Source organism: Anguilla rostrata, chromosome 2 (genome assembly GCF_018555375.3).
Source record: "Anguilla rostrata isolate EN2019 chromosome 2, ASM1855537v3, whole genome shotgun sequence".
NCBI classification, from domain to species: domain Eukaryota; kingdom Metazoa; phylum Chordata; class Actinopteri; order Anguilliformes; family Anguillidae; genus Anguilla; species Anguilla rostrata.
Window position 1 is genome coordinate 11,293,944 of NC_057934.1, and position 22,842 is coordinate 11,316,785.

Genomic DNA, 22,842 nt, shown 5'->3' on the forward strand with positions numbered 1-22,842 from the left:
ATGTTATTAGTATCAGGTGTCTAATTATGATTTTTTTTTTTAAATGCGCCGCGTCCAGTCTGGGCCGGAGACAAGGTGACCTCTGCACCGGTTGACCTCAGCCTAAAGCGCCCTGCGTTCTCACCCGTCCGGTCTGCCCGAAACAAAACAGGAAAGGTCAGCGCCGCCTGGAACTCCCATTTTCCCATTCCCTCACCTTAACCAAGGGCGTCGTTTTTACGCCTCGCGGTAATTCTGTTTCCCTTTCAAAGGCTGGAAAAAAAATAAAAATGGCGCACCACGTTAAAATTAGTCCCAGCTTCGACTGCCATAATCCATTCCCTCCTTTATTCCAAATGCGCCCTAAGTGGCTTTCTCATGGTCCGGCAGGCAGAGCGGCGCGTCACGTGGGCAACGGGTCCGCATTCAATAAAAGTGCTGGTACATTACGGGGTCAGGGGTCACCGCGGCGCCATTAGAGAGCTATTACCGAGAACTCCCTGCTTCTGAATCAGGTTCAGCAGCCCAGGGTGATGTCTCCCATTGTTTGATATAATGATCTTTGTGGAAGGGGATGAATCATTCAAGATCTTTTTTTGATTTTATGAGTGGAATGTAAAATGCGAGCTCTGCACTGCACCGGCGAAGACCTGTGTCAAATATAATTTCCCTGTAAAATGCAACGATGCTGAAAATCTGAAGCTTTTTTTTTTGTTTGTGTGCGTGTGTGGGAGGAGGGGGGTGGCTTATGATGCTCTGCTGCACTTGTAGACACAATTCCAGAATGAATCAATTGCAACGGCATCATTTCACAAAGCGGGGTATATCAAAATCTTTCTTCCTTCTGAATGAGCGTGATTAATGGACAACGGTCAGGACAACAGCCTCACGCAGACAGAAATATGAGCTGTTTTTATGAAAGACTATCTGCGCCGTCAAGCTGCTTCTGAAGAGAAGCCTCATTGATCGAACGTGCCCTAGTTCTTACCGAGAACAGTAATAAATATGCACCCCCCCCAAGGATGATTAATAAACACAAGAGCACTTGTGCATCAGCTACATGCACTGTTATAAATAAACCCAGTCTCAAGCAAGATATTTCCTCACCGCCTCTCCCTGTACACGGCTCTACATCTTGGTGTCATATCTGGGGGTTCATTTCTGCCTACAGATGCCAGTCGATCTTTTTAAAAAAACTTTTTTTCCTCTCATATTTCAATGTTCTTTATAGGCTTACAAAACATGGTCTTCAGGGTTTCAACATACACAGAAAAAACTAACGACAATAGATATCATAAAAATAAGATAGTGGAATTGTTTTCACCCCGAATGAATCCATTATGAAGGACTGAATGTCTATCAAGACAATGTCTGTCTTCAAATACATAAATCTAGCTCAACATATGATAAATTTGATCTTAAATGGGCTCATGAATGGAGACTATATTGGGAGTACATATGCTGCTTTCTATGAACAACGTAGTGTAGTCACAAATTTTCTAAAGTGACTTGCACAGCTTACATACGATCCAGTTATACAGCCGGATATTTCTGGAAACAATTCAGGTTATGTATCTTGCTTAAGTGTACAACTGCAGTGACCGACCCGAAAATCAAACCTGCTCTCTCAACGTTACAGGCCCAAATCCCAAACCATTATGGTACACTGCTTAGGGGCAGCAATATTAATACTTGACATAGAAATAAGATACATTTTAATTGATGAGTGAAATATATTTTTTGTGACACATTTCACATAACTTACAATTTATAAAGCAAATCAATCATATACTGAAATCTGGAACGAGTCTCCAAGAACATTTGTAAGTGTTAAATTCCACTTAACCGAGCCAACTTTCACTGATGGTTTATTTAATCAATTACAAATTATTTATTTTTTTACAAATGTGTATTTGTTTTGTTTTATTTTTAAAAAATCCTTTGCTAACAAAGAATCATACCAGTTTCATGGCTGTCTGCCCAGAAGAAAATATTTCATTTGCTCCCCTCTCATCAAAAGACACACATAAACTTATCTTTTCTGGCTCTTTTCTTTTTCTGTAGTTAAAATAGAATGCTCTGACCTTTCCAAATATGCACTTACTTAATACAGAGAAAGAGAGAGAGAGACACACACACACACACACACAGACAGATAGACAGAGGAGGGGCGAACTTTGTTATTTCAAGCATTTACCTCAAGCAGTCTGTCGTGGTGGACATCTGGAAATCTACCGACGGGAGGTCTTAAGAGGTGTAACAAAGGTGAGAATGAGGGGGTATATGGAAACAGGTCAGCTCATTTTTGGGCATTTAGCAGTCTCTTGGTTGTAAAGCGTCCATTCATCTTGGCATACCCGTGCCTTCCTTTGTCCACTCACTCAGATGTGGTCATCAGTCTCCACTTTGTTCTACAGTATATATGAAGCTTAGAAGTATATGTAATAAGTAATCTCCTGGATTTTGTTCAGCAAAGCTTAAAATCACACCACCTTCAAAGCTTCAGACAATGTGGGAGAAGTGATATAAAAGTCTGTCTGATCTCTGGGTTAGAATAGCTTGAGTAAAAATAATCTGAGATGAAAGTGAGGAAAAAAAGACCTAAAAATACACAGGACTTAAATAACCCAGTGAATAAACTGTGAACTTGTAAACTGTACTAATGGCAAATGGCAGCTTTGTACTACCCATAGACAAACAGGCCTTCAAAATAAAGGCTTTAAATAAACCTTGCTGTTGCACAATTTTTGTATTTCTATTGTTCAAAAGTGTGAACAGGTAACTAAAATAAGTTTTATGCCCGAACATTTCTGTTACTTGAGCATAAAAAGAGAGGATTTTCTTAAGTAAGGCTGGCAGTGCATTTTCCTGACACGTGGTAAAATCTGTGTGTGTGGGGATAAATTGGGAAGAGATGCATTCAAGTTATTGACCTTTATCATCCTTTTTTTTGCATTTTGTTTTGTTTTACACAACAATGAAACGCTCATGCCTGTTATCAATGGCACAAAGCCAGTTAACATTTCACCGTCCTCAGAGATGATTTCTGAATGCTGGGCACCGGACGTAAACAGTATTGATCTTGAAAAAGAAAAAAGAAAAAAGAAAAAAAAAACTCTTGTCTTCTCAGAGTAGACCCTCTATAGTTTCCAAGGGGGACTGTGTAAGCATTACAGGAAGGGGATGACTAATGTCTGCTGGACTCCTCTGAAACCCGATCTCTCCTTTGGAAATGAGGAGGGCTCTTGTTTATTCTGATGTGAGGCTTGGCAATGCTCATTTTTTTTGTGTGAACTGTCACATCTGTTCGGTGTGAAACGGGCAGACGTAAGTGGCAAAAACACACCAATGACTTCCACCCGACACTTCCAACGTGGTTATGAGCTGTGGACATCATATGATGCAATCCTGGTAACGTGCAATTAACAGAGTGCTGAAAATAACGCCCTAATCGACTCTAATGCTGCTATAAGCATACATGGTGCATGTCAATAATAAAACCCTGCTCAGCTGCATCATTTTACTCTGATATATATCAGGGGTTTTTCAGACAAGGGAGTGCTTATCGTCTTCATGCTCAGGCCATACACCAAAAGTATGTGTGTGTGTGTGTGTGTGTTTGTGTTTTTTTCTTCTTCAAATGAACAAGATATTCATATATGTATAATCTGGAAGAAACACTTTCCATAGTTTTGCCTGAATTCAACTGCCAAGTTGCCAAGTCACGCTTCATAGGATTTCTTGACATTTGTAAACATTAACTTCAGGTTACTGCTGGAAGAAGCAGGACTTGCATTCCATTGACTTACATGCTTACCATAACTAGTGAAACATTACATAACAGTGCTTAGCATAGATTAGTGAAACATAATCTAATAAAAATATACTTATCTAGTGAAAGCAAGGTAAGATTTATGTAACTTGTTTAGCTTTATGGTAGCCTCATCCACACACATGTACACACACACACACATACATATATATTCACACACACCCACCAAAACACACACTTGTCTGACTTTGCATATCATGACAGCATATGCATACACACTATGTATATGGCTATGGTGACCTTGTGGGTTAAATCAATCTGGATATAACTGAATGTGTCATTAATAATAAGTAATACATCAAACATATATGTCTGGACTATTGAGATATCAGGAAATTCAGCACCGAAATATAAAAAGAAAATAATTATGTGTGTGTGTCAGTGTGTGTATGTGAAAACCAGCATTCACATTTACAAATGGTGGACAAATAAAAATAAATGATTAATATAATAGTATTGGCTTATCGACAGTATTTCATATTTTTGTGTTCAATTAAACCAACAGGATTTTTATGAATTTGACTCGAACACAGGGTGGCGCTCCACATTTATGGGTGCAGGTGTGATCTCACCAGGTTGTGTCTGATCATGTTTCTTCCCAAGGGCCATGGGTCCCGCTCCGCTAAAGACAGAAGTAGAAGGGGAGTCATATGTTGCGGTCATCAGAGCGGCCATACAGGACGGTTTAGTAAAGAACGATTGGCTTTACCTTCTCAAAACAACCGTGTTGTAAAGGGAATGCAGATTAATCAAGGCAGCCGTTTCTTTGCTAAAATAAACACATACAGCTGATGGTAAAAATTTTTAAACCATTGTTGCAATAACAAAATATAAAGTACAACAACAACAACAACAATAATAATAATAATAATAATAATAATAATAATAATAATAATAAAAACTAAGACTACTAAGAGGATATGAATGAAATCTGCAAAGGCAAAATATTCTGCACATCATGCAGGCTATTTATTCTCCGTAGGCTACTGCGCTTTTCAATTAATCATTCTCTTAGCACATTGGCCAGACTGATGATGAATGAACTGATGCGAAATCAGAGACATAATAAGACAGCAGTGCAAAGAATGCGTAGGCTAAGGCATGTTCTAGTTAAAATCGTAATGTGGATACTTTTGCACACCGATCGTTTCAACGAATAAAATAGGCTGCAAGCAGGGAAAACGTTCAGAAGTGCGTAATCATTTTTTAAACTCTTCTAAAAAGTGGAGATTAATCTGTAACTACAATGTTTACCGGGGAAGAAATGTCTAGCAGGTTGAACGATATTAGAATAACAAGTAAAAGGTAGGGTTTATTTTATTATCCCATCAATGTCTGATTCAATTTGGCCGAAATTACCAAAACGCATGCCCCGAGGTTTCAACTCAGACTATGACACAGGGTAACACGAAATATGCTACATTTGAAACCATAAACTCCCGGTGAAGACTTGGGTTCACGTTCTCCAGAAACGGTGCAGTGCTCAGCACAATCGTGATGTAAACATTGTCTTTAAGAACTGGATCGAGTTACACGGGGCTGCGTCACGCATTGGATCACATGGCAATTACTGCCATCTCAAGCATCAAGTCTTGGGTTTAAAGATTAGTCTTTTTCTCTCTTCTTCGATCAGTTCGTGTTGCTTGCTATAGATGCTATCTCGGCTAATACCAGCTCTAATCCAACTCACTCATTTGAAAGCGCTGGGCTCCAGCTCAAACCGAATGTCTCTTTGGAGTAAAGGGGGGCGTTCTAATAGGTTTCTCAATGAAATCTAACCACCAACTCCCCAGAGTGTTCTGAGGATTAGCACTCAGCATACCCCGTTGCTTACCGCCCAAACATCATTTTGTCTGTACCTCTCGGTTGAATCAGCAGTAACTACTGTAACAGGGTCGAAAAGGTTCACACGCCGGCTTTTTGGTGCCAGGTGTCTACATCAGAATCCAAACAGCTCGACCACAGCATCCACTGGATTTTGTTATCACCACTCATACGCGGGAGAAAAGTTTGTGCAGATTCTAAAATGAGTGACCTGGAAGACGACTTTGCCAAGATCCTCATGCTAAAGGAGGAGAGGATAAGAGACATGGAGAGACGCCTAGCCGAAAAGGAGGAAGAGATCCATGAACTGAAAAGAAAACTCCACAAATGTCAATCCGTTTTACCAAGCGCTCAGATAATTGGACCTAGGACCCGGCGAGCCCAAGGCATCTCGGCGGAGCCTCAGACGTATAGATCCTTCCAGGACCTGACCAGTCAAGCCTTTCGGAAATACGCAAAGTCTGACAAGTAAGGCGTTGTTTTTTTTAGTTAGGTTCACCTTGAGGAATACCGTCATAAGTAATTGCATTGTAATTGTACTGTATACGATCTAATGGTACGTTTGCATGTATGGCAATGTGGGTTGTTTTTAAGACATAATGTTTGCGATAAGAGAACAGCAGGCGAATCAAATCACCGTAAGGTAGCAGTCGCACTGAAACTTGAGTCAGACTACATTTAGCTACTTTTTGCAGATGTCACTGGCCGATCAATCGGGCAACACTTTCATTCTGAAGGGAAAAGGTACTTCTAAGTGGAGAAAATAACATAAGCCATCAACGAGTTTAATTGATCTGCTCCATCACGGAATTCCCAGGGGAAATTCGATGGAGGAAGTGTAGTGCATTATTGGCTTTTAGTAGATGGATGCTGAGAGCTGAAATGCATGTTTAAGGACATTTAATACTCAATTAGAAATGCTTTGTGTGCCCCTATTTTTCCCAAGAATTTTTTACGCCTGGTCCTTTTCATGATGTTAGATCTGAAGCTGTAGCCTACGTGTTCAGCACGAATGAATTATAAGCATGCATTATTGAAACAAAAGAACACACACACACACGCACACACACACACATACACCGGTATAGACTGTGCCTCATTTTTACTTTCGTCCTAGGCGGGCGTGGGGAATGCCATTCCATAGGGTTCGCTTTTCAGTAACTGGCATTTTCACCCAAATGAAACGTCAGATTCTTTTTTCGAACTGTCTCCTTGATCTGATACATCTGAACAGATAATCATGTCAATAAAATCAGATATAAGATAAACAGAAAATTAAGACGATGATAATTAATGTATTAATTCGTGTACATTTAATCAATAATGAGCTATATTTCATACTAGACCGGCTATTTTTCTTGTTGGTGTGCATCTACGCGTACTTCTCCAGCATGGTAATTCCCTGTTTGCGCAATTCCGACTTCAAGCAGTGTTGTCGTGGACGCGGTATTCCACAGTTCGGAGAGCAACTAAGCAGAGATCAGTATATATGTTGAATGAACTCCCCCAGTTAATGGAATGAACGTTACTGTGACTGTTGTAGATACAACACTTTTCAACACTTAAACATCCCCAGTACTATTGTGCTTATTTGCAACATTGCAATATTAACTGTACAGTCAACATGCAGTTTCATACATTGCTGTAGGTCTGTGGAATGTATAAAACATGTGGCTGAAACGTCAAAAGTCAGTTGCTGAACAGTTGAATCTCTCATATATGTTGCACCACCTGATTCAACTACTTAACTAATCATGGTCCTCGATCAAGACCTTGATAAGTAGAATCAGGTATCTTAATGCTGGGCAAAAACAATAACCTTTGGTCACACCAGTGCTTTTCTGATAAGACAGGACACTGGACACCTGCTACATATTACATTTTCTTAAAACACTTTTTCAATTTTTATCAAAGTAATTTAGGTTATATATCTCGCTCTGGTATGCAACATCAGTGCTTAACCTAGGAATGAAAACAAAAGCTTTTGTTACCCAGCCCAGTTTTCAACAGCCACACCACACTACCATATACTGTACCACCCTTATAGGTAAGGGTGCACAGGATATTTCTGGATACTAAACTCCAGGGTTGCTAAAGTGTTGCAGGGTTGCATCAAATGCACAATTCAGAGTAACAGTGTGAATTCTGTGATGGACACAAAGGAGACCTAGCATTCTGCTATGTTACAGTAATACCTCCTAATGCACCACGTGACTTTCAGCAACACAGCGCAATTGACAACCAAATGCACAGCTACAAATAATATCACCTTGAAGAGAGTGACCTTTTCAAATGGCTTCAAATGATACCACATCGCAGGCTACAACCTAATGTACTGCATTGCTACACATATCATACCACCTCGAAAGACACAACCTAATCAATAGTTATAAATAATACCACCTTGAAAGACACAACCTATCGTATGGTACGTCTACAAATGATACTACCTTGCAAACGCATGGCTCAGATTTTCTTTCAGTCTGAGAACGCATCATCATGACCACTGTCTGAGACGACTCTGCCCGGAGTAAAGCGATCGACCAGCCCCACTTTGGCAATGTTGCCAGGCGGCCTTCTTTCCTGCTCTTCGCATGTGATTAATATTTTATGTCCGTTGCAATCAGAATGACTAAATTACTTTTCAAGGTAATAGCCAGAATCACTTTGAGCTTTTTAAATAGAATTTTGGCGTTCTGTCTACTTCATATTCAGACTATTTCTTATTGGCTATTGGGATAATGTGTCCAATTCCATGAATAGAGCTTCAGCAATTTGTAGGTGCTGCACATTGGAACCTGCAATTTTCCATTTCATTGTGAAGTATAAAAAGAAAATTTCCTGAATTTTAGCTTCTCTCAAAACATTTTTTAATTTTATATAAATTGTATGTTTTGTATGAAATCTGTCTAGTTTTCCACCTTCACACTATGGTAAACAATGGCATGACGCAATTGCTCAATTCAGATTCTAAGATGGGCTTTGTATACATATTACTACATTTTTTGAAAGAATCTGACGAAATATCTTTACACCTGACTTAACTTATACTCAATGATACCACTGGATGGCAGCAAAATTCTGCATAGCTGTCAAGTCAGCTATGTAGAGATTCACAAACATGAATGTTTTGGAAAAAATGTTATCAAACTGATTAACATTAAAAATCAGATGTGAAGTTGGTGCAGACAGATTGCATGAACTATTTAATAATATTGTCATTGAAAGTAAAAAAAGAAAAAAACTCACATTGGCAACATGAGGGTCAAGATAGCTTATTTTAAAAAGGAGCCATCTACAACTTAAAGCCACATCGGAAGATCCATTCACCCGTGAAGAATGGCCAGAGGGTGTAGGGTGGTGTGAATAGAAAACCCCTGCCAATCTGGGAAATGTGAATTCTGACCTCTGTGACAACAGATTCATTTTTGGGTACTTTATCTTAAACAAATGACACACAGGAAGAAAAGATGACTGGATGCTCAAGGACTTTGACGTCCTTCGCAGTTTGACTGTTGTTAATGGTGTAACATAAACAAGCAAATGTATACAGGGTGGCAGGGTTGCATAATTGTTAGGGAAATATGCTTGCAGACCTAAACTCTCATGTTCTTAATCCTGTCCATTAAAGACTAACAACAGATCTCACTGTTCTAGAAATTGCAAAAATGCAAAAATTATGTAATCAGATACAAAGATGTATCACACACAGAGGCGATTGATAAGAAAATGTTCCATTAGTCTTAATATATGAAACCAGAGTACGGTCTTCTTCATCATATGACAATGTCATTAATTACAGATCAGATTTCTGTTGATCTATAATAGAAATCAAGAAGTATAGTAAAAGGTCAGCTTAAGTCCTGCTGAAGTACAATTTTAAGGAAGTGCTCTTACAATATAATTCGCAATAAATACACACGATTCATTTGTTATTATTATTATTATTATTATTATTATTATTATTATTGCTGTTGTTCTTGTTACTAGTACTACTATCAATAATAATATCTGCATTGAGTTCTGAACAAACAAGAAAATCATGAATGAGCGGGTGTCAATCTACAGTGCTGGTCCCTGGTGTAATATCTCACTCAACAGAGCGTTGAATCAATACTGCCATGAGTCATCCTTTGGTCCAGTGACTCATCCAGCATTTAACCAGACAGGGTGTATTCACATCCAAAATAATTACAGGTCTGATATTCACCTTACCTCATGACAACCTTTGTTATTTGAAACATTGTCTTTGCTTTTGCACAACAAAACATATTTCGCTTAGTAGTGTTTTGCCCCTTGTCACTACTATTTAGTGACTCCTTTGGGCAATAGGTCTGCTTGTGCCAGCTGGTCAAGGAGCACAGTCCTCCTGCCCAATAGCAGTGTGGCTCAGCTGGTTGAAAAGATGTGGTGGTTGGCTACACATGCTTCAGAGGAAATGTGTGCCAGCCTGTCCTGTCCTAAATTGACTGAGGATATTTCCGTAATGCCACAGGACTGCAAATATAGTTTGACATTCTAAACTGGGAGTAAGTAAAACAATGCATTAAAAGTTATTAAAAATAAAGCCATAAAACTGCACGGTGGCTATTGTGTCAGAAAAGTCAAGTCAGAAGACAGAATCTTCACATTTTGTTTGCTCATACTTTGACTTAAAACCTTTTTTTGGAATTCATTACTTTATTCATAAACGATTATGCTAACGTGTGAAATATTTTACACATTTACCATGGTGGCCAAAGTGCACCATAGTATACTGTACTTTAAGTACATGAAATACAAAAACAGGAGTTATAAAAACATTCTGAAGGTCAAGGGTGAGGTTTTTTCTGCAAAACGAAACATCCTGTCTGGGTTGTTTCTTTATCACTTCAGAATCCATGCACAGGAGCCACAAGGTGTTTAATGTTAAGCTGAGTAATGTTTATACACCACTTACTCTCATGCTTTTCAAGTCACACAGCCTCCTATTTGTGCGAAAGGGCATGAGACAAGATTGCTTTCTCAAATTTCAAAGATTTACTAAAATATATGTTTCAAGTACAACTACTAAGGGTACATCAGTTGTGATAACTTCTACAAATGCACTTTGAACAAAAAATTTTGACTGTAAAGGTTGGCTTTGATACAAATCTGTTAAAGTTGAACAGTCAGCCATATTAGTCTCATGGCCTGATGTCTGACCACAGTGATGCAAACAGAGAAAACAAAGTTGACATGTACTATTGATACTGACATCACCTCCAAGAAAAACATCACCTACAGTAAAAACATTTCAGTAGCCCACATGCAAAGGATCTGTCTCTTCTACAGCCAACTTGATTTACTGTTACCAGTAACTGTGCTGTGTGCTTACAAAGATTATGAGTTTACTCCATGTTAGACCACCCAAGAAATGGTTTACAGCACCACTGAGAGACCGCATCATCTTATTAAACGTTGTGTCACAGGGAGTTGAAAACTATGCAATGCTGAACACTGCAGTGTCTGAGAGATGTGAAAATGGCTGTAAACTTGGCTTTAAAGAGAGTATGCATTTCACATGGAACACCTTTTTAAAAAAACTAAATTAGACAAATCAGTAATGTTACTTTGTTCAGGCACCATAACACTAAAGAAAAATTGGTGTTGGATTTTGAAATCGCAGTTGTATTACCTCAGCAATGTGTTGACAAATACGGATATGTCTGGTAGAGTAGCTGTCTAAATCATCTTATTGAGATTTGAGTGTTTAGACAGATTTGTGGTAATGATTTTCTACCCAAATGTTGCATATACCTCAATTATACATTAAACAAAATACAATAAAGTCCTTACATTACATGAATGTTGGCTAGCTAGCCTTAGAAAAGTGTGGTATATTCTCAGATTCTATTGGTCTATTGAATATGGCTCAATTTTTGCATGCTGTCTTTGGTTTGTAAAGTCTACAAATGCATTATATTCTTATACAATGTGTGTGTCTTTCTCCCAGACTGGTACATTCTTAAATTTGTACAAACAGATGAAATGGACAACATAGATCATCAGCAATATCACTAAATGGGTAAAAGAGGTCACGTGACAGGTCTGATTAGTGTAGAGGCATACCCTGTGGTTGGAATTTGAACCTGTATTGGGTACTTGTTCCCACTTGAGAGGAGTGGCTGCTCATAACTAGGTGTTTTCAAATTCAGGACCTGGTGGGTATGCTGTTTTTCATCCCAACTGCAGTTGCACTGATTGAATTGTAACAAGCTGTTAATTGTTATTAATTAGACACTTTTAATTACCTGCTAAATGATTTACAATATGAAGACCACACTGTGTAAGAAACAGCTATGTGGTGTAAGAAACAACTATGCGAAGAATAGATGTCTCTTATGCAAATACCAAGACTTTGAGTCAGTCAGATAATCTAATGCTTTAATTTTCCTTAAAGTGCTACGTGGCAATTTTAGTCATTTTATAAAGTCATTTTTAAAGGCATAGATTTTGTGTGATTAAATCGTAGACAGACCAATCAAAACAATGGGACCCTAATTGCTGAAAGTGTAGAGACCTGGCCACTTACACAAAGCCATTTGTGCAAAGCATAGCGATGAAAAAGGAAAGCACTTAAACATATGTTTTCAACAAACTTAATTGATAATGACTGGCTATAGCCATAACTAGCATGGGCAATGTGTGTGTCCTCTGTAATATCATTATGCTTTCTGATTTTACAAGCAACGATAAAACAGTAAAAGTTGGGTGCAGAAGAGAGAAGGGAGACCCTAGGGAGACTTGGAAAGTATTTTGGCCATTGTTTAGTTTCTGTTACTTTAATTGATCTTTTTGCTAATTCAAGAAACATTCGGCAGTTGTGAAAAGTGATAGCAGTGATATTTTCTCTCAAGATGTACTGTGGGAAAAAGTTAACCAAAAATAACTTTCTTAAGCTTTGTATTTTAAGTGTGTTGTGACCTTTGAATGTAAGAGTACCATATAATAGTACATTACCAAATGATAGACAGCTCAGTGGCGGGTACTTGCAGCTGAAGGTTTGTGTAGAAAGACTTGGACCTTTTGTTATGACTGAAAATGTGATTACACTTCCCCTCCCCCCTAAGAAATTACTACACTTCGATCCCTGATCTTAGTGTTTATGTTTGCATTGTAAGTTGCTTGGGATAAATGGCAGTAAAACACAGTACAGGTAATGACATGACAATAAGCTTTGTGTCAGACATCCAGCAGAGCATGCTGAAGCCAGTAGAGGATTTGTATGTTATGGTATCTGTGATGACATATAATGTGAACTTCTGCATTGTGATGACAAAATGTTAAATAAATCAGAAATTGATATATGTAGCTATTGTAATATGTAGCTGATTCCGAACAGTTTCATATATAGATTAAATTTAAGCATGAAATCTTGTTCTATGTGATTTCATCTTTTGTGACAGATTTCTTTTCTCCTGATGTATATACAATTGCAGATTTGTTATACAATAATAATACATCTTCTATGAAACTTGTATAATTACAAGATTTTTGGCATTCTTGGCTGAATTAAAATGATATGTAACTGTTCTAAGATCATGGTAGCGAGAAAACATTCATCCGTGCCAAAAAACCTAATTTTTTAGTACATTTTAAATTTAGGAATGAGAATTGAGCCAACCATCTTTGTAGAAAAGTGGATTAAAAATCAATTTTGGACACACAACTGTTCTTTCATGAGACAAAGACCTTTTTCATAGCATCCAAAGGGGAAAAACAACAAATTGCTGAACATTTAATGAGAATTGGTCATCTTTCATTTCATCTATACAGTTCACAAAACGTTATATATATATATATATATATATATATATATTTATATATGTATAGTTATCTATCCTGTATCTGAGAAATGTGTAGGGCAGGGCTTTGGGGTTTCAGTATGTTTATAAGTGCAGTCAAGCATAGGTTTGTGGTTATGGTTTGAGAAGGGGCTTTGGTTATTTTCATTAATGTGCAATTACAGTGCAAATTCAATTTTCACACTCCTTAAGGAGTCAACACAGCCTACATAGTAACCACGCAATTATAATGGCAGAGTGTTTAAAGATGCATCACCTCGAATCAATAAAGTAGCCCTTGTTAATTACTTTAAATGACCTATTTCAATTACAGTCGGTAGCAGGAGCTTTGATTCTCATACTATGTGCATGCATTTTACAAATCTCTAAATATGTTATAGGCACCCTACTGTTTATGGTGGCGGTATATCGTGACAATAAGGGCCACGCTGAAGCTGTAGTAGGTCTAGAGAATAATTCAGTAATTAAGTTATGCATAATATATGAGGCGTAAACGAGAGCATTACTGTTGAAAAGAAAACTGGGCGAAAAAAACATATGGTGGGAACAAATGTGAGGGTTCTTCCTGTTATTCTCTCCGCAAACTCCCTAAATTAGTAATCAACAAGCTCATTCAAACGCACTTCACATTGGAAAGTGCTGTCTGGATCGGGCAGATAAAAGCTCTTGCATTACCAGCGTCGCTTCCTCTCATATGGAATAGAAGAGCTCGGGTGAACGCTCAAGCGTCGCATCCCCCACATCCGCTTTCTTAGACACTTTGATCTGTGCTGCTGCTGCTGCTTACGTCTTGTGAATTCTCGGCTAAATTGTCACGAACCTCTTCTGCCTGGACATCTGTATAGAATTTAGGTTGCGGGAATGGAACGCAAGTCGTGATAAACGAGCTCCAGTGTGTTTCTTCACTCTTCTGAAATGCACAGTAACTGTGTAACACTGTTCAAACACGACCCCGTTTGCCTTCCCTTGTTGATCTAACCCAGTGGTAACCAACCCTGTTCCCTGAGATCTACTGTCCTGCAGGTTTCCTCTCTAACTCTAACAAAGCACACCTTAATCAGCAGACAGATCTTGCTGTGCGGCAAATCAGTAGAGTTAAGTGTGCAAAATTAGGGTTGAAATGAAAACCCTACAAGATGATAGATCTCCAAGAACAGGGTTGGTTACCAATGATCAATGATCTAACTGCTGGATCAGCTGCTACTGTGCACAGTTTGATTTCTCAACAGTATGACATTAAGGATCTTTAGTTGTGAATGCAGCAATACATGAATGTTTTCCCTGGCTTTTTTTGTAATATAATAATAATTGTAGAATTGGAACAACTTCAGCTTCAGTTAGATGACCACAAGAGGGCGTGTGTGATCCTTCTTTGAATATTTTGAGTACTTTGACCACAACATACTGTAGTTCCATACGATGTACTGTATACCTTGGGCCTCAATCTTTAAACGCAAAATAGTAGTTGCAGAACACGGTGGCGAGGGTGTGATGTCTAGACGAAGTGATCAATTTCTGTTGCCGACCGACCTGTCAAATGTCTGATACTTTCTGTAACACCTAGTCCTTCGACTTATTTTCTTGTGAGAAACCCTGCAGGGCCAAACTATGGAATAAATTTCAGTTAAGCAGGCCAATAGCCATTAAAAAATCTTATGATAGTCTCCCAGTAATCTCACTGTGACGGTATTCCTCTTAGGCCTGAGTGCCATTTCAAATGGAGTAGAGGAGGAAATATGTTCTGGTGGTAACAGTTCCCTCTGGGAGGTCTCAGAACCACACATCAATAACCACTCAGCCAGTCTCGAATCACGTCTTCATTCTGGGTGTCTAAGCTTTATGCATTCTTCCTTCAACTTCCTTCCAAATAATACACTTCTCACCTGTTATTCAACCTGTTTCAAACTTACTATTAAGTGAGACTTAATGAATCAGGTCAATAACTGACTGCCCCCTGAAGTAGATCAGGGGTCCCCTGACATAGATCTGTTTTTTTTCTCATAAAATGCTTCATGGTGATAACACTGTATCTCAGAGTAAAACATGTTAGTGGAAGAATTTAATAATTTTGGACATATTAATGAATAGTTAAAATTTTTGTTCAACAGAATTTGAGATTAGAGAGTGAAGATATAAGATTTTGAAATTCTGTGTATTTGAAGTGCTTTGATATCAGTGCAGCTTTCGTATGATTCCCTAGTAACCTGCCAGTAAAGGAAGCCATTTTGGATTTTTTCGGTTTTCATAAAAAGCAAAGCATCAATTGTTGGTGAAATTTATATTTTTACACGAAAATATATAAGAAAGACTTTATTGTGTTGCCGTCTTGTGGTGAATTTTGTTCAAGATAAGCTGTACAGTAATTCATTTACATGTAACATTGCACTTATGGCAGCCATTAGGAATGTTATACATTTCTTACAACTGGGCATGGATTCAGCACCTAAAAAATCTACAAGATTTTGGCATTTGGGACGATTCATTACTATTGGAATCTATATTTAAAACCCTTAGACAATAGGAGGGAGTATGCTGGGTTATAGCTTGAATTAACCGTATGGAACTGAGGATTGACTGCGGAAGAGATTGTGTGATTGGAGGCGAGGGAGTGGGGAATAAAGACCACAGGTTTGACCTGCAGGTGATGAGTGGGAAGGAGCTATTTCTGTATGATTTATTAATGTGTAAAATGAAGAGACATGCTTAAGTTCACAGTGCTGCTACGGCATCACAACCATATTAAAATATGTATATTATTTTACTCAGCATACTGCTTGCGTATTAAGTTTATCATGCAGACTGGGCATATTGTGAGAATTCTTTAGTTTAGCAATTAAACAACAATTAAGTGTCCCCAAGCATGCAACATTTTCAAAGGAGAATAGAACATAAATTTTGACATTTAGCAATGGAACTTGATTTGGAAAGAGTTTGAGGGGATTTCTTTGTCTGGCAAGGATATGATGTTTATGAGCGAATAAGACATAAGACATAAGACATAAGATATAAGAATAGTAGTGCAATCTAAATCACAGCATAGAGATACAATAAATGTATAGAAAAAAAGCTAGGATACTATTCCACACCAAAGATAGTGTATATATATATATACATGCAGCCCTGGATGTTTTAACACATGTATGCTTTTACATGCATATTCATCCAAGCACACACAGTGATTTATTGAATGGCGTTGGTTGCAATTCTGGGTGATTAAATTGGCTGCTATTTAGATTACTTGTGAACTCCAATTAACAAACACACATCCTTATATGGAATACAGAAAGTAATATTTTTGTTGTCAAAAATAAGTAGCTAAATCTCTGATCAGCCTGTATGAATCCATCATTTGGCCAATCAATCAATCAATCAATCAATCAATCAATCAATCAATAAATGGTTGCTGTTGCCAGGAAATGTACAGTTGCTATGGAATGTTAGTTGAATCTATCTACTGCACTTAAATGTGTTATCTGTCCGTGAAGGAGGAGATCCCCTGGCTCCATGTGTCTGGTGCACAGAAGACTTATAGATGGCATAGAAAACCGAAATACTGGCCCAGGTGCCTGTATCTGTACCAAACCTGCATTTTACTATGCACATTGTCACAGGATTCCCCGTGTTTCGTAAAAAATGTTGTGATTTAACATTAATCTTAATGAATTAGTGTTTATTATACAGATACATTTTGACCAACATCATCTTGAGCTACATATACCTCTATTCTACTAAGTTACAAGATGTGCTGTTCGAGCAACAGGTATTTTCGGTGCACATTTTGAGCTGCGTAATAGTAGGAACACAACGTAGGCTGTCTGCAATCGGTTACTTGTTGAGTAGCATGCTCCGAATGTTTCTAATTCAGTGCACTTACGTTAACTAGCTGTGAAATAAACTAGAACATCTCAAAGGAATGCTCATGTCAATGAATAGACTGGAACGTGCGTAAAAACGTACAAATCGTGTACCTTGCAAATTAAGTAATGATCTCCCTACAGCACAAAGTGTGTTCTATAAGGCTATTCATATGCAGTTTCGTCTCTGATTTCAACTACCTGTGCCCCTCGGTGCGACGGCGTTTACCACCTATTCCCAGTAAGGTGCGCGTGCACGTTTTAGCCTGTTGGCTGGCTACAGCATTGAGCTGAGCCACAGACTTGTTACTCTCTCAGCGATTGCATTATGCTTCGGTATTCTGCAGGCGCCTAGCCCACTCTTTGGAAACGAGTGGCTGACGTATTCGAGGAAGAACATTTCTGCTGTTTGAAACTTCAAATTTTCACGCTGCAATGCTCCAGAGCTCCACTCTCTTTCATTACGATACTCTCCATACGTGTGTTTCGGTAGGCTAACTCATCTGGGCACCCGGCAGCCTTAAATTATACTAAAGGAAGGCATTTTTTGCCTACGCTGACAAGCTTGAGAACGTTTTAATTTTATTTCACACGAAGGGAAAGAAGAAACTGAACGGGGGGACATACTTGGTGAAGTTTCCACCACTTGAGCAGTCTTGTCCTTTGAGAGCTATGGGCACACTGCGCGATCTCCAGTACGCCTTACAAGAGAAGATTGAGGAACTGAGACAGCGGGACGCACTTATCGATGAGCTGGAGTTGGAACTAGATCAGAAGGACGAGTTGATTCAGAAGCTACAGAATGAGCTGGATAAATACCGTTCTGTTATTAGACCGGCAACCCAACAGGTCCACAAACAGAGCGTCTTGCAAGAACAGCAGAGAACCAAGAGGCAGGCTATTTCAGCGGAGCCTACAGCCTTTGACATTCAGGATCTCAGCCACGTTACTCTCCCCTTCTACCCCAAGAGCCCACAGTAGGTTTTGGAAAATATTTTAACTATTTCTTGATCTGTTTTTCTTTTCGTTTAATGTAGTTTAATAGCCGCAGACGTTCTAAACACATCACAGAATACAGTTATATTACGCATTTCATATTGGCTTATTCATAAACCCATGGAACATTGTCGGCATTCTAACTTTTAATTTTCTTATCCTCCGTAACAGTTATGCTCCGTTTCATTTCTTATTGGGATTTTAATTACTAATAATTCCCTATGTTAATAAGATGGAAGAGAAGTCGGATGAATACCCCTGACAGATATTAAAACACCCTCCGTCAATATCACATTACTTTGAGTGTTACTGTTACCGAAAAAACTACCTGTAGCGTTCTTGATCAGCCAATGAAAAAAGAACGTTCGAAAAGATGTTAGACGTCAGACAAATTGGAGTTTATATTTTTTACACAGCTATTTACACGTAGTACACTGGTGATATAGTTACACGTAGTACCATGGTGATATTGATCTTTATTTAATTATTATTATTTTTTTGGTGGTGGGGTTGGTACAATTTAAACGCAGGAGCTCAGGAGTCTAAATAATATTGAGGTCCATTATAAATATTTATTTAATCGACTGTGTGTTTATATTCTGATAATGTGAGTCATATCACGCGTTTCACACTGGACCTGAGGTCCCTGCGCATTTATTATATTTCTAGGTGAATCAACACGCTCGCATTGTATGACTCTCGTGCTTGTTAAGGGTTGAGAGTTAGGTTTTCACTTGTTGCTTTCGCTTGGCTGCTGTCTGTAATTCAGTTAGTTCTGAGTGTGAATCAAAGACGGCATATTGCTTTCAGGTATACACTCCTCAAAGATGATAAACAAGCAAGCAAGCGAACGTGGGCATATTTTCCCCCTTCCACCTTTGACCGGTCAGATATGGAAAACCAATAAAATAAGGAACTGCGATCATAATTCACTTTTCACAGTAATTATGAACAAACTATTGATGTACAATACGAGAACAGCAGTGTAGCAGTAGAGCCATATTAACCCATGGTGTGTGGTAGGTGATATTTCAGATTGGCGTTTTCCACAGTCAGAGATAGTTTCAAAAATATTTGCATGATCTATATTTAAATGTAGTTGTACTGTACTGCAGCATGACAACCTCCCAAATTCAGTCATATATTCACAGATAAGAATATGCTTTCAGGAGCTTGCAAACAGAGCACTGGCAAATGAGAAGTCCACAGTTAGTGATATAAAGGTTTGTTATTTGAGGCAGAGAAGCAATTTGGGGTTGTTTCTAAGAGCCAGAGATACAATCTAAAGTCTTTATAATCAGCTGCCAAGATGTCCTTTTTTGTGTGGGAGATGCAAATAAACTGTGACTCTCTGAGTTTTGTGTCCCTTGGTTCCCATATCAGGCAGATGCCTGCTCAGACAACAGAATGAACTCTGTAAAGAAGCCTGTGGTTTATATAGTGAATCCCCTGCTCGACCATAAACAGCACTAAATGGTGGAAGCAGGGAAGTTTTATGTCCAGCATGAACTTCAGATTCATGTGGTAAATCTCAATTTTAGTTACTTTGTCATCGTACTTACGTTTAGAAGTGGCACAACTCCAAGGGAATGGAGATTTAAAAAAACATTCAATGGTATTCGCTTGTGTTTTCTCAGCTGGTCTACATCATAGAAGCAGGATTGTGCCAGTTGGGCTGTGCTTGAATTGACAAGCACTGGCCATGAAATAAACATTTAGGCATTTTCTATAACCATCAAACCTCAGTGCTGATAGTGGGTGTTATTGCCCAGTTTTGTTATAACTTAATTTGCTGTCTTGTATTTTATTTTAGATGACCTTATTTTTTGCACTAGATATTCTTAGCAGTGCTATCTCACTCTTTAAATGTTTCCAAGATTCCCATGTATCTTATGTGGATAATGAGGACTGATTTCAGTACTCTGTTCTACCTTTAAAACTGTTTAGGTGGAAAACAGTCACATTTATGGTGTTGAAATCTTCGTAGTTTCATCTCCTTTTTTACTGCACTTTTTATAACAAATTGTAAAATAGATTTATTTGCAAAACTTGTTCATTTATGTAATCTTGTTAAGTAATGAACCTTATGTCTTATGACTACAGGTATAGGCTCAGTGCCTGAGCAATGCAAATCAACTATTCAGGTGTCCTTTTAACGAGTTTAGCTGCTGTCTACTCTTTAAGTACATCTGGCCATGTTATGTGGTATTCATAAATACCATTTTCTCTCAGGCTACATACTGTAAACACCTTGAAGTCTGAGAGTCTGAGGAGGCTGCAGGCATATTCACACACTTAAAATATTCGCATTTATCTTATGGGAAAGTGGCAGTGTTTGAGTATGGCAGTGTCAGCTTTCCAGCATTGAAAATTTGGAATGCGAAGGACTGGCATGAATGGTATTTGTCAGTAATTGCCTTCTCCACAACTGAAGTCATTCTGCTCAAGGAAATAGCTTACCTTGGAGTTATCGATTTTGAATGATGTCTGAGACACAATTTCTGCTTTTATTTTGTGCTGTAAATCATCTTTTTAGGTACACTGAATTCATGCCCTGTTCTCTAGTGATGAAGCGAAAGTGGATTAAAAAAAGCTTAGTCTCCAAGAGGCCATTGTAGACATTCCAGTCTCTGTTTATAACATTCAAGTTTGTTTTTACTGGTATGCTACAGTCAGACCTAACGAAAACTTGATTGCATTGCCTCTTGTCCGAAGACATGCCACAGGCCAATATTGTTCTTTCACTTTCCTTGGCTTATGGGAAGTCTTGTGGAATGTGTCCATTGTTACTTCCTCCTAAAGGAGCATATTTCTCCTTTTAAGGGAATCTGTCTGTGTTTATCTCTCAGGGCTGACAGTCACAAATCCTCTTTTGCGGAAGAAAAGAAAAAAAGATACACTTTAGGAAAGGGGGAGGCTTTCAGGGGAAGAGAGCGCACGTCACTGGTTGTTCGCGGACGTCTGTCACCAGCTACTCACTTCTTTTAGAACATGTAAATCTATCCGATGTGCATGCTGTGTTCCGGCTAAATCGCTCCCCATCTGGGCAAGCACCACATCAGCATTCCTCAGAAAATGTTGCCAGGGTGCTCGCTGCTTCCCTGCTTTTGATACGAAGCCCTCTGATTAATATTGAGCGGCTCGACGTGGAGTGGAAATTGTGTCTCTTTTTCTGCAGTTGCTCCTTCAAAGTGGGAAGATGACAGGCCATTGAGGTGGCAGTCTTCAAAGCTGGCCGCCACCTGTAGTTCAGAACATTGAAAGCTGTCCCTTTGACCTGTTCTATTAAGCTTTTTCTCAAAGCTTTGCTTTGGTTCCTCGAAGGATTTTTACCTATATCTATATTTTCTGACTGAAAAATACATCTTCATACTTGCAATAAATCTGCTCCTAAAGTGTCATACTCTATGGAGTATTTGGTACATTTTTTTGTATATGCTGTCTGCTATCCTTGTTTGGATCATTTTGAGTTTATGAACATGAAAACAGAGCATCTGTGCTTTTCCGTGTTTAACAGGTTTATACATGCATAATTTTCTTGTATGCTGTTGTGTTCAACAAGAGGCCACATGCATAATTTCACCCTTAGCTGCTGATTTCAGGCAGCTATTATTACCAGAATCAATTTTTCACCTCCCGTGATCTGGATTTTGGATAAAAGATTGTTGGGTGTGCTCCAGTCTCACCCGTAACTTCATTACATGTGATTAACCTGATTTGGAGATCCTTTTTTGAGTCCATGAGGACGGTGCTCAACGCTGCCAATCTCTGGCCCATCTCGCTGGACGGCAGATCGCTTCTGTTTCCATGGTGATGTAAACACAATTCCAACAGGACCCGGGGAAGGAGCATCTCAGCTTGTGGCATAGCAAGCTGCCTTCTAATTGCTTTTCTGTTAATTGTAAGTAATTGATGTTTGGCAGAGCAATTGTGCACCACATTCAGGACCCCAAAAAACAACCTTTGATCCAAATGCCTTCACTTCACTGTTTCACACACTGGCCTCAGCAATTGTTGACACAGCAACATAATCAAGTGCATCAGATGTTAATTATATTCCAAATTAGGTCTGAGTTGCACAATGTTGCAAGAGTAGCGGTAGGTCTGGTAATAATTCAGATTTCTTTCTTCTTTTCGTAATACAATTTTATCTCCCTTTTTTGCGGGATTTGTCATTTCTGAATATCAATAACAGTTTGATGGCTTTTCTCTCCAGTGCAGTATTCAGGTGTTAATCAGTAATGATGTGAGAAATGCTATTATGCTCAATGTGCTAATTCGCCTGCAAGTCTTTCTGCTGATTCATTCCAGAGCTCCTATCACAAGTATAATAATGTGTCCCTGTACTCAACCAGCACATTCACTGAAAATATTGAAAAGTATTGTTAGTCCGACAAGGAAAAAAATTAAGATTGTATGAGTATTTATTTCTAGTGTTGTGTATTTTCTATATTAAAGCCACCATAGAGTTAGAAATGAGTCCATGCACAGGTACAGTATGTCTTTCAGTTAATGCTGCTATGCTGCTATG

At 38.6% G+C, this 22,842-nt stretch overlaps 1 protein-coding gene across 2 annotated transcripts in view; it reads left to right on the forward strand.

The window, feature by feature from the left end:
- The first annotated feature begins 5,434 nt into the window (after positions 1 to 5,434).
- The window catches only part of prkg1b (protein kinase cGMP-dependent 1b), a 121,075-nt gene continuing 103,667 nt past the window's right edge, over positions 5,435 to 22,842 (forward strand). Inside the window, exon 1 of one of the 2 annotated variants that reach the window (XM_064319933.1) lies at positions 5,435 to 6,103. In XM_064319933.1, the coding sequence (XP_064176003.1) occupies positions 5,838 to 6,103 (266 nt within the window). In that variant the 5' untranslated portion in view covers positions 5,435 to 5,837. Of the gene's footprint in view, positions 6,104 to 17,533; positions 18,293 to 22,842 lie in introns of those variants that run through there. The other variant, XM_064319925.1, reaches the window with a different exon arrangement.